Here is a 13019-nt window from a genome sequence, read left to right on the forward strand (position 1 = left end):
AAATGGGCTCAGGCTATTGTGAGGCTTATGTGAGACACTGCATTGTGAACACTTAGCCTGATGCCTAGGGCGCAGGAAGCACACAAGCAGAGTAAGTTCTTCTTCTTTAGTGGTTGTTCTCTGATGGCCCTTACCTCTGCAAAAGGTGAAAAACTGGGGGCCGAATAGTCATTCAGCATTTAACTCTGCGTCTTTCACTCCAGCAAACACATTGTAACAACCTACCCACAACTAAAATAACTCATGTACACTCCACTTGCCCCATGCCAGGTACTGGACGTCACCACTGCTAACACACACGTCCACACCACATGGCAGGAATGACCAGCAACGCTTAACGGGGGAGGAATCTTGAGCACCAAGAAGTTCAGGGACTGGCTCAAGGTCTATCAGCTGGAATGTAGCCAGGTGGGGGATTTAAACTGGCGAGGTGGGGGTGACAGCTCCAAAGCATAGTCTAATTCCCAGGCTTTTTCCATGATAATCACATAGCCATATGCACCTGTGCAGAGGGACCAGCTGTCCACTTACCTACATGGTACAGCCACATGTACATGTGCAGAGGAGCCAGCGGTCCACTCACCTGCATGGTGCTGATACAGAGGCTCCTGTGAATCACGAACTGGCTGAGGGCGGCTGACCGCTTGTAGCTGTTCCGGCCGTGCACCATAAGCAACCGGCCAAGATGCTTAAACTGAGTGATGGAGAAGTCTGCAGCCAACGAAGCCTGTTTTCCTTCCTAAAATCCAATAAAATTAGGCGCCGTCAGAAGCACAAGAGGTCAGGGCAAACACATTTTCTTTAATTGAAAAAGCAAGACATTGTAAGGAGATCTCTGAAGAACTTCAAGAAAGAAATTCTTTGGTTTCAAGCTAAACGCAGTTGGTGGTCGAAGTCTAAATTTAATTTTAAAGGGGGAATTTATTTAAATAAAAACCATTCTGAATCGATATAGTTATAATTTGGAGGTCAAGTGGATCTAATATTAGGCCTTAGGAGTTCAGCCCACCCCATAAGTAACAAAGAATCATTTAAAGATAGATATTTTAAAACATCTAGTTCCCTTAAGAGCTAATTAAACATGAGGCGAAAACCCAGAGCTACTAACAATGTTAGGCAGGATATTCCTGAATATACAGCTCTGCACACTCACAGAAGTGGGAATAACTTGCAGTGCAACCACATAATGGAATTCTCCCATTTTGTATTTTTTAATTTTAATTTTTTCTTGAGACCGGGTCCCACTCTGTCACCCAGGCTGGAGTGCAGTGGTGTGATCTCGGCTTACTGCAACTTCTGCCTCCCAGGTTCAAGCCATCCTCCCACCTCAGCCTCCCGAGCAGCTGGGAGCACAGACATGCACCACCACACCTGACTAATTTTGTTATTTCTCGTAGAGATGAGGTTTCTCCATGTTGCCGAGGTTGGTCTCAAACTCCTGAGCTTAAGCCATCTGCCCGCCTCAGCCTCTCAAAGTGCTGGGATTCCAGGCATGAGTAGCTGCACCTGGCCAAATTCTCTCACTTTTAAAAGGCGGTGACAGCCAACATTAAAGGGACAGAAGGAGATGAGAGCCTCTGGATGTGACGTAACAGGAAGAACACGAATTCCCCTTATGCAGTGCTCATGCCAAAGCAGAATCGGAACCGAATCAACCTGATGGGCTCAAGGAATGCGTGCCATGAGACACTCTACAACTGTCCTGAATGCTTCAAAAATACCACTGACATGAAAAACAAAACACTCTCCAACCAAAAAAAAGAGAGAAAAGTGTTCTACAACAAAGAAGATCAGAAACACGAGGACATGCTAATAAATGGGATTTGCCGTCCTTCCTGGAGCTTTTATTATTTAAGCTGTGAAGACACTTAGAGGACAGATGGGGAAATTTGAGCATGAATATTATATAGTCCATTACATCAATGTTACATGGGGTTGAGCATGGATATTATATAGTCCATTATATCAATGTTACATGGGTTGAGCATGAATATTATATAGTCCATTACATCAATGTTACATGGGGTTGAGCATGAATATTATATAGTCCATTATATCAATGTTACACAGGGCAAGGGGGGTTATGATGTTACTTTCTTTGTGTGGGAGAACCTCCTTGTTCTAAAGAGATCCAGCTGAAATATTTAGGGGTAACATTACATGCAATTTACTTTCTACTGATTCAAAGAAAGAGAATGTGGCAAATAGTAACAAATGGCCAAAGTGAAGGGTAGATGGATGCTCACTGTTCTATTTCAACTTTTCCATTGTTCTATTTCAACTTTTGACATTTTTCAAAATAAAAAGGTAGAGTCAGAGTAAGAAGTGATGGCTCTGTATGCTCTCACATAGGAACAAATCCATGATGTAACAGATTTAAGCAAGCTGCATAACAAAATGTACTGTGTGTTTTCACTTTAAAAAATACACATGAAAATTATATATATATACATGTGTAAGATATATGTATAGATAGCAAATATATACACACTCATAACCAGTAATATACACACAGAAAAAATATTGGGAGAAAAACCAGTGTTACTCATTTGATGCAGTTACCTAAAAGACATGTTTTACTTCTAGATTTTTTATGTTATATATATTTTTTGAGACAGAGTCTCACTCTGTCACCCAGAGTGCAGTGGCATAATCTCCCTCACTGCAACCTCTGCCTTATGGGTTCAAGCAATTCTCCTGCCTCAGTCTCCTGAGTAGCTAGAATTACAAGAACCCACTACCATGCCTGGCTAATTTTTGTATTTTTAGTAGAGATCGGGTCTCACCATGTTGGCCAGGCTGGTCTTGAACTCCTGACCTCAGGTGATATGCCCACCTTGGCCCCCCAATGTGCTGGGATTACAGGTGTGAGCCACAAAGCCTGGCCTAGATTCTTTTCATTTTTTATAGTGAGCAGTATTACTTTTATATCCCAAGAAACAAAGGAATCAGAATATGATTTTTAATAGAAGGGAAAATGCTTTAAGTTTTATAAGAACTGGTAGAGAATTCCATTAAACTCAAACATGCCTCTTAAAAACTGTACTCAGGAAATCTATACAGACTTCTGATATATCTCATTCAAAAACCATTTCACTCCGCAACTTCAAATCATCATCATCTTGCTGAGAACCAGAGAACCAGAAAGGGTGGGAAAGTGGGGGAAAAAAAGCCCTAAGGGTCAGCCAAAGTCATGAAGCTATGCAACAGTATGGACAGGGGAGCATCTCTCCTGCTCCCTCCGGGTCTTGGCACTCCGATACTTTGCACACACTTCTTTTCCTTTTTTTTGAGATGGAGTTTTGTTCTTTCACCCAGGCAATAGTGCAGTGGCTCAATCTCAGTTCACTGCAACCTCCACCTCCCGGATTCAAGTGATTCTCCTGCCTCAGCCTCTTGAGTAGCTGGGATTAGAGGCACCTGCCACCATGCCCAGCTAATTTTTGTATTTTTAGTAGAGACAGGGTTTCACCATGTTGGCCAGGCTGGTCTCGAACTCCTGAGCTCAAGTGATCCTCCTGCCTCAGCCTCCCAAACTGCTGGGATTACAGGCATGAGCCACCACTTCCGGCCCTTCACACACGGTCCTGACAAACTCGGTGACCCATCTTCTTGCCTCTTGTCATTTAGAGGTCACAAATTAGGGCTAAGTAAACTATAAGAGGCAAGCGCACAATTGGCAAGGAGAAAAAGACAGAAATAATATTTCATAACACACCAGCTTTTAAAAATTGTAGCTGCCAAGGCCTTTTGGTGAGAAGTGAAGCAAGCGACATTCTTCCATTGTTCGCCCAAGAGATCAGCACAGAGCAGGATAACTAAGGCTTTTACTGACAATGCTGACTGTCCCAGAGAAGTCTGAATTACACTTACCATACCCTAAGTATATAGAGAAATGCTTCTTTTTTTTTTTTTTTTTTTGAGACGGAGTCTCGCTCTGTTGCCCAGGCTGGAGTGCAATGGCACGATCTCGGCTCACTGCAACCCCTGCCTCCCGGGTCCAAACGATTCTCCTACCTCAGCCTCTCAAGTAGCTGTGATTACAGGCACCCAACACCATGCCCAGCTAATTTTTGTATTTTCAGTAGAGACAAAGTTTCTCCATGTTGGCCAGGCTGGCCTCAAACTCCTGACCTCAAGTGATCCACTCGCCTCAGCCTCCCAAAGTGCTGGGATTACAGGCGTGAGCCACCACGCCTGGCCTAGAAACTTTTTTTTTTTTTTTAATTTAGGTCTGGGCAATTAAGATGTAGCAATACAGACCTCTATCTTCCCAGTGACATGAGGTAATTGTGACACATGGTTCCTTACGTTTTATCATTCTTTATCTGGAATTTCCAGAAGCCTTAAAGCTCTGTCTTTGAGGGAAAAAGAACCAAGAAACTCCAGCAAGTGGAGCCCAGCAGAGGGAAACAGTCTCACCTTTCCCTCCACTCCCACGCCGCAGTCAGATTCCTGAATCATGCTGACGTCATTGCCTCCGTCCCCTGCGAGCCACAGACCAGAGAGAAAAGACGTTTCATTCTTACCTTAAACAAGAACGCATGCTTGCCTTTACCGCAGTCTCGTCTGTCACGCAGCGCTCGCTGAGTGCCTGGCCTGCCCTGTCCATTCCATCTCTCCAACCCCTCGCACTACCAAGATCCTGTTTCACAGGCAGAGTGGTTGAATGTCAGAGAGCCCAGCGACTTGCAGAGGGTCCCGGCATTAAGCAGCGGCAGTGGGACTGTGTCCACATAGGACAGGAATGACCACTCGTCCTCCTCGGAGGCCGGGATACCCCAGGATTACCATCAGCGGCAACTCACAGGGCTCTTACTGGACACTTTCCACGCAGCGTGGCAAGCACATCTTAAAGGTGATCCTTTTTAGGCTGGGCACAGTGGCCCATGACCGTAATCTCAGTACTTTGGGAGGCCAAGGTGGGGAGATCACCTGAGGTCAGGAGTTCGAGACCAGCCTGGCCAACACGGAGAAACCCCGTCTCTACTAAAAACACAAAAATTAGCCACATGTGGTGGCGCGTGCCTGTAGTCCCAGCTACTTAGGAGGCTGGGGCAGGAGAATCACTTGAACCCAGGAGGTGGAGGTTGCAACCAGCTGAGATTGTATCACTGCACTCCAGCTAGGTGACAGAGCATGACTCCGTCTCCAGAAAAAAAAAAAGTGACCCCTTTGAGTCCTCGTGACACCATTTGAGGAAGCCACAATTATTATTCCCATTCTACCACGAGCAAACGGAGGCTCAGACGGGTGAAAGAAGCCATCTGGGGCACCCACTGGGAAAAGCCAGTGGAAAGATTTGAACCCAGATCCAACCCCACAGTGTGTGGTCTCCACCCACTGGAAGGCTGCACTCTTGAGCCACTGGCAAAGGAGTAGAGGCCTGGCACATGCCTATCTGCTCTCCAGGTGAAATATTAAAAATAATAACAAAAAGAGCCAAAGTCTGTGAGGCGGAGAAAAAGCATGACCTGAACAAAGGGGCTGGGGAATGTGAAGAACGAGCAACAGTGTCCAAACATCCTTAGGGAAAGGGAGCCTGGCGCACATCCAGGCCAGGGCCAGCGGCACAGCCTGAGCCGCGCCTACCTACTGCACAGGTGAGCTTGCCCGTGCGCTCCTGAAGCAGGCGCACGATCTGGGCCTTCTGGGTGGGGGCACAGCGGCAGCAGACTACAGCCGGGCACTGGCAGGCAAGCTCCATGAACTCGTACTCATAGTACTTGAGGCAAACCTGCAGGGTGGAGGGAGAGGTGGTGCATTGGTGGAGGTCGCTGCCCAGCCTGCAGTGCCCCTGCCGAAGCTGGATAAGCCCCAGGCTGCTGGGAGGACTGGCTCTCAGGGGTCCCCAAGCTCACCTCCAGGGAGTCTCCTGAGATGACCAGGGCGCAATCATGCTTCCTGCGGAAGGCGTTCAACTCAAGGTGAGCCTCCCCGCGGTTGGTCACCTGGAAGGGAACAGAGATGGAGAAGGAGGCATTGCTCTCCGGAGATGATAAAACAATAAACAGTGGCTTCCTGGAGCCAGCATGAAGACAACGGCCACCCCAGCCAAGGGTCCCTCCCCTCCCCTGCCACCAGAGGCAGCAACAAATGGAAACCTATTGGTTATGACTCTGCAGGAATCAAGAGAGCCCATGCGCCAACCTCCACCTACAATTTCCCCAGGACTAAAAATGCCTGTACTGGCCGAGCACGGTGGCTCATGCCTATAACCCCAGCACTTTGGGAGGCTGAGGCAAGTAGATCACTTGAAGTCAGGAGTTTGAGACCAGCCTTGCCAACATGGTGAAACCCACTCTCCACTAAAAATAGAAAATTAGCCTGGCGTGGTGGCGGGTGCCTGTAATTCCAGCTACTTGGGAGGCTGAGGCAGGAGAATCACTTGAACCCAGGAGGCGGAGGCTGCAGTGAGCCGAGATCGTGTCGCTGCACTGGCAGCCTGGGCAACAGAGCAAGACTCGTCTTTAAAAAAAAAAAAAAAAAGCCTGTACTTTCACTATAAGCCAGGTATTGGACAACACACTCTGTGGAGTGCGTAGTCCACAGCTCTATGAGGTGCCAAAAGAAGACAGCTCTATTTTGCACCTAAGGAAACTGAAGCATGGTGACATTTGCTGGCCTGACTAAAGGCACATGGCTAGTATGCTACAGTACAGGTACGCAGAGCCAGGCACCTAGCAGGGGCCGGCCGGGCCACTTTTCTGTAAAGGACCAGATGTTAACTACTGTGGGCATTGAGGCCCACACGGTCTCCATCACAACCACTCAGCTCTGCCGTTATAATCCAAAAGCAGTCATGCACCATACGCCAACGAGTGGATCTGTCTACGCTCCAATAAAACAAAATACCTGCTGTTGAGAAAAACAGGTGGCTAGCACAGAGGTCATTAGTTTGCAATCCCTCAATTCTAGAACAGACAGTCAATTCTCATTATTCATAGTAGCTACGTTTTCTAAAGTCACTGTGAACACTGAAGTAGCAAATACTAAACCATCCCCTCTAGGGGAAATACAGGGTTAGGTTTTTGCCCCTGGTCACAATATCTTCATAAATTTATAACCTTATTTTATGTGTGTTTCTATTTAAAGACACCTTGATTCATTAATATTGAGCTCACAGTCACCAGTGCTGTAACTCACGCCTGAAGGAAGCTCATCTAGCACATGCATTTTCTCCATAAGTCACATCAACAGCCTTCCTGCACTTAAGAACACGAGCCAGCAAAGAAGCGCTGTGCTGGGGCCATTTTAAATGACAAACTGCCAACGTAAAGCACAGAAATGCGAAAAACCCGATACTTAAATGGACTGCAAAAAGGACCCCCGTTCACCACGAGGCTGAAAAAAGGAGGCAGTGCATGGCCTTGTTCAACCTCCGGTGGGAATGTGCGTCTCAGCCGGCTAAAATTTTAAGCCACTCTAGGCCGAGTGCGGTGGCTCACACCTGTAATCCCAGCACTTTGGGAGGCCGAGGTGGGAGGATCACCTGAGGTCAGGGGTTTGAGACCAGCCTGGCCAGCATGGTAAAACCCCGTCTCTACTAAAAAGACAAAAATTAGCCAGGTGTGGTGGCAGGCGCCTGTAATCCCAGCTACTTGGGAGGCTGAGGCAGGAGAATTGCTTGAACCCGGGAGGCGGAGGTCGCAGTGAGCTGAGATCGCACCACTGCACTCCAGCCTGGGCAATAAGAGCAAGGCCCCATCTCCAAAAAAAAAAAAAGATTTAAGCCACTCTACATATAACCGTGAAAGCATCAAGAGTACTGATTTGGAGGTCACAGATAAATTTTGGGAGGAGGAGAATTCACAAAGAATTTGTGAATGATGAGAACTGACTACACCTGCCTCTACACAACACTGTGGTATTCCAGAAATCCCTGGATATTTTTAAGCTTCTGCGTGCTATGGAGCAAAGGCAGGGGTGAGGGGGAGACCCCCAAAGATCTAGCGACCCTCCAGTTGTTTGGCATCATGGCTCTGATTTCAGTGGGATTACTATATCCGGCCCCAAAGAGGACCCAGTCCCCCCACCTCCCCAGTGCAATAAAGCCTAGAACAGTCCTCACTGGAAGCAGTTCCTGACGTGTGCACTGTCTCGGTCAATGCCTGCCACAAGGGCAGGCGATTTCTCATGTGCCCATCCAATGCACCTCCTTCAAAAGGCTCCTCAACGGTCCTAAATGCTTCCCCCCTCAGGAGGGCAGATAGACCAGTATCTGCGGCCCGGAATTTCTTTCTTATCCAAGGACTTGACTTTCAGGGGTTCAATGAAATCCCAGGAATCCCATGCATAATTTCATGTGTATGAGTGGATCTGCATCTTTCAGGGGGAGTGCCTGACTTTCACCAGCTTCTCAAAGGGACCACGACCCCCTAAAAGGTTAAGAGCACGGCATTAGCACAGGACTAAGAAGGAGGTGCTCCTAAACCACTCCTGGAAGGAACTCTCCAGCTGGCACCTGGGTCATTAATCACCCCACCCAAGGCAACCATGGCTGACGCTCCCCACCCTGGTGACTCACGTGCTGCCCCTCCCTTCTTAAGGGGCCCACTCGACGTTACAGGACAAATCGAACATCACCCCCACATGGCCCTAACACAGAGGACACTTTACCAGCCGGAAAACATGGATGTCTTGGTTTCTGGTCACCAGATGCGCATTCTTCGCTGTGCATGTGGCTGTCTCCAGCTTGTCCCCTGTCAGCATCCAAACCTGAAATCATGGCATGACAGAGGTCCTGTTAGTTTTTGAGGCCGGCCTGTCATCTGCAACAGATGAGTTCCCAAGAACATGGAGCTGTACTTGGTATGTTGTTCCGTTTACCTCCTGCCGACTCGTGCTGTCCCCAACACAACACAGCAAGCGCCCTGGCTGAAGGGCTCTGGGACTCCAAGCAACCACTGTTGGTAGCGGCAAAAACTGGCAGATGCTTCTAGAAAGGGCCGTTTGGCCACACACTACAGGAGGTACTATGAAGCTCAGTCCTTGGACCACATAATTCCCCTTCTGAGGATTTTTCTTAAAGTGATAAATATCCTAAAAGAAGTGAAAGGCTGCATAGGTGAGGGGCACTTCTGTGTCCTAAGGAAACACTCACTTTTGATGCTGTGGACTTTCCACGTAGCTGGACGAGCAAGACAGACCCTTCTGGGGTTTAACTCAGCTTATAAAACGCTGACCGTAAATGAGTCAGGTTCTCCCACATCATGTATTAGCTCACACTGCATTTCTCTGCTGTGGGTTCAGAGAGGGTAGATGACTTGCCCCAAACCACACAGCGACCTCTTGTCCTAACCAGGCCCAGAATCCGGCTCTTTAGAGTCCTCATGGAATGTGCTTCCTGCTCTGTGATTTTCCCTCATTCACCCTTTTGTTCTCCTTGCTCCCAGCTGGGAGCAGTCTTGGGGCTACCAGTCAAAGAAAATCTGGATAGCAGGGGAAGTATAGGAAACAAGATCATGACAAATGTCTCCCGAGTGTCCACTATGCGCCCAGCACCCACGCTGAGCTCCCTGTTACCTTCATGACGGCTTCTGGAGGCTGGAAGTGGAAGTGCTAAGAGCTTCAGTCATTTGCCAAGGGTCACAGAAGTAAAGGGAGAGGTAGGATGGGAACCCAGGCAGTGAGACGGGCAGAGGGAAGGCACCGGGCACCTCTCAGGGCTGAGCCTCTTGGGCCCTCTCCCCTGGCTAGGTCTGTTTTCCCTCAATGTCCCGCCTGTCCTAAAAACAATATTTTTTTTGGTGAGCCTTGTTTAGTCATAGTTCTCAGGGTTTGATGTAAGAGAACAAACACTGGGGAAGGAATTAGGAAGCTCAAGTTCCAGAAAGGCATGAAAAGAACGATCAGGTGCATGATGTGACTAATGTCCCATGCTGGGATGATGGGAAGGTGGTACAGAAAGGGCCCGAGACCCCAGCTCCAGTCCCAGCTCTGCTGCTTCCCAATGTGAGAACCTGGGGAATAGAGATGCCTCACTCAGCCTCGGTTTCTACATCCATACAAAGGGCTGATGTAGAAAATATCCTGTGCAGCTGGCTGGGCACGCCTGTAATCCCAGCACTTTGGGAGGCCGAGGCGGGTGAATCACCTAAGGTCAGGAGTTCGAGACCAGCCTGACCAACATGGTGAAACCCCACCTCTACTAAATATGCAAAATTATCCAGGCATGGTGGCACATATCTATAATCCCAGCTACTTGAGAGGCTGAGGCAGGAGAATCTCTTGAACCTGGGAGGTGGAAGTTGCAGTGAGCCGAGATCACACCACCACACTCCAACCTGGGAGACAGAGCGAAACTCTATCTCAAAAAGAAAAAAGAAAAAAGAAAATTTCCTGTGCAAGGTCGTATCTTAGACTTTAATTACCAACCAACCTGCCCCATCCCAGGCACTCCCCTCCCCTTCTCATCTAACAGGAAACTAGAAAGATAAGTCACATGCATGCACACCCTGTGAATAAAATATCTCGTCTTGGGATAACACAGTTTTGAGAAGGAGAAAAACTCCAAGACAAAGATGGAAGCAGAAAATGGAAACTCCAGAAGTCTTAGGAATGGCCAAGGCCCAACTGCAGAGCCCACAATGGAGGACAAATGGGCCAGACTTCCAGAAGCAAGATCCCGTTGGTGATTTCCTTATGACGAACCAGGCCTGTGAGCCGAATGCACGTGACAGAATCGTGTTTACAAGGAAACAGGCCACGCAGGGGTGGGAGTCCCCAGTGGGCCCGAATGTTGCCGGGCGTCTAACCTGTCCTCCTCCCAAGGCCCTGCTGAAAGGTCAGGCCCCAGGATGCAGCAGAGAGCCACTTTTGAGTGGAGGCCAGTGGCAGGGACACGTTTCCAGGAGCTCCAGGCCAAGGAGTTTGTTTGTTTACACCTCCCTTGGTCCACTGAGGACCAGGTCCTCACGCGCCCTCTGCTGGCCTCTCCAGATTCAACTCCTAGTATTTTTTTTTTTTTTTTTGGCCCCAAACGGTAGAGGGCAAAATGTTAATATGACAGTGTGATGGCATTGGCGGTCGCTCTGCTGGGTGGTCACTCACTCACTCGGCCACACAGCAGACAGACTGGCATGCTGCCACTCAACTGGAATTTAATGAGCAGCCGTGCACACTGGACCCTGCTCGGCCCTGAGCACCAGGGAGCCCAGTGGAATCAGGGGAATCATCGGTACAGTAAAGGCAAACACTACACAAGACGCCTTCCAAAATCAGGGATGCAGGGCCAGACACAGTGGCTCACACCTGTAATCCTAGCACTTCGGAGGCCGAGATGGACAGATCACCGGAGGTCAGGAGTTCAAGACCACCCTGGCCAACATGGTGAAACCATCTACAAAAACATAAAAATTAGTCGGGCGTGGTGGTACGTGCCTGTAATCCCAGCTACTAGGGAGGCTGAGGCACAAGAATTGCTTGAATCCAGGAGGCGGAGGTTGCAGTTAACCAAGATCGTGCCACTGCACTCCAATCTGGGCGACAGAGCAAGACTCCGTCTCAAAAAAAAAAAAAAAATCAGCGTTGTAGGGGCAGAAACAGTGGCTGTGGCCCATTGCAGATAAGGCACTCCCGGTCTCCTCTGCTGCTCCTCCCGCCCTTTCCCTCTCTGATCTCCCTGCACTGCTGAGGGAAAACCGGCATCGCTGTGGAGTGCCCTTCCCTGGGGCCAGCCCACCCTACCTTGATGCCAGCGTTCCTCAGGGTCTCCAGCGTGGGCCGCACGTCTGCCTGCAGCTGGTCCTCCACGCCCGTCAGACACAGCAGTTCCATCTCCATCTCCAGGCTTTCGATCACCGTGGCCACTTTGAGGGAGCGGTCGTGCACACTCAGCTTGGCCTGGACGTAGCGGGCCTGGGATACATCGGCAGATGCAGTCACTGCTTAGGGCGACGAGAGGCCAGGCTGACTGGCCAGTGCCAAGAGTGCAAGGGCCGTGCCCGATCCCCGCCACACAAGGTGGGGACCCCGGCAGGTGAGCTGCACCCCACAGGGGTGACACAGGCTTCCAGCTTCCTCACAAGTCCTCCATGTAGACACCGCACAGACCTGAGTCCCACCCTGCATGCTACACTCACCTGCTGGGAGACTTCCAGCAAGTCACTTAACCTCTCTGAGCTGTGGCCACGAAATGGCAATAACAGCACCAACCTCACTGGATTGTCTCAGGGACGGGCACAGCCAAGATCTCAAAAAAACAGTAAGTTCCCCACACACAACATGCACTTTGTAAACCAAACTGTGAGTCACCAGGTTTTCTAAAGACCAAGTCGAGTTTCTGAAGACCATCAACCCAAACTTCCGCTTCTTGTCTATATCATGTTAGCAAAAACCTGGAGGAAAACCAGTCATCTCCTAACGGGCCTGCTCAAAGCACATGCTTTTAAAATTAAAAGGCAGGTAGCATTTATCAGGGCTAGAACGCTTGTTAAATAATGGCTTACAAAGAACTCAAATTCATTAGAGAGATCCAGCAGTTTCTCCATGTGGAGCAGGGCAGGGCCCCAGGAAGCATAGCCCGCCTCCCTCCTTTGCATTCCTGCACGCTGCCTTTAGGCCAGGCACCAGAGACACGCAGTGAGCAAGACAAGGACCTTCCCCTCAGGGAACACACAATCTACGGGATGGGATGATAATAAACAAGTCAATAATCTGGTGCAACCCCAACATTTTTATAGCTTAAAGAAATTAGGGAGGTCGGGTGTGGTGGCTCATGCCTGTAATCCCAGCACTCTGGAAGGCCGAGGTGGGCAGATCACCTGAGATCAGGAGTTTGAGACCAGCCTGGCCAACATGGCAAAACCCTGTTTCTACTAAAAATACAAAAATTAGCCAGGCGTGGTGATGCACGCCTGTAATCCCAGCAATCCCAGCTACTTGGGGGGTTGAGGGAGGAGAATCGCTTGAACCTGGGAGGCAGAGGTTGCAGTAAGCCGAGATCGTGCCATTGGCACTACAGTCTGGGCAACAAGAGTAAAACTCTGTCTCAAAAACATAAAAAAAAAAAAAAAAAA

The 13019-nt window shown here is 49.1% G+C and overlaps 1 protein-coding gene across 3 annotated transcripts in view; it reads right to left on the reverse strand.

The window, feature by feature from the left end:
* The window catches only part of ATP9A (ATPase phospholipid transporting 9A (putative)), a 144225-nt gene that overhangs the window by 16367 nt on the left and 114839 nt on the right, over positions 1-13019 (reverse strand). For all 3 annotated transcript variants that reach the window (XM_026455147.1, XM_023184145.3, XM_023184147.3), the window contains 6 exons: positions 11689-11859; positions 8620-8718; positions 5862-5951; positions 5593-5737; positions 4423-4487; positions 584-739 (listed from right to left, as the gene is read on the reverse strand). In XM_026455147.1, the coding sequence (XP_026310932.1) occupies positions 584-739; positions 4423-4487; positions 5593-5737; positions 5862-5951; positions 8620-8718; positions 11689-11859 (726 nt within the window). The remainder of the gene's footprint in view (positions 1-583; positions 740-4422; positions 4488-5592; positions 5738-5861; positions 5952-8619; positions 8719-11688; positions 11860-13019) is intronic.

The sequence above is a fragment of the Piliocolobus tephrosceles genome, chromosome 20 (genome assembly GCF_002776525.5).
Source record: "Piliocolobus tephrosceles isolate RC106 chromosome 20, ASM277652v3, whole genome shotgun sequence".
Taxonomy (NCBI): Eukaryota; Metazoa; Chordata; class Mammalia; order Primates; family Cercopithecidae; genus Piliocolobus; species Piliocolobus tephrosceles.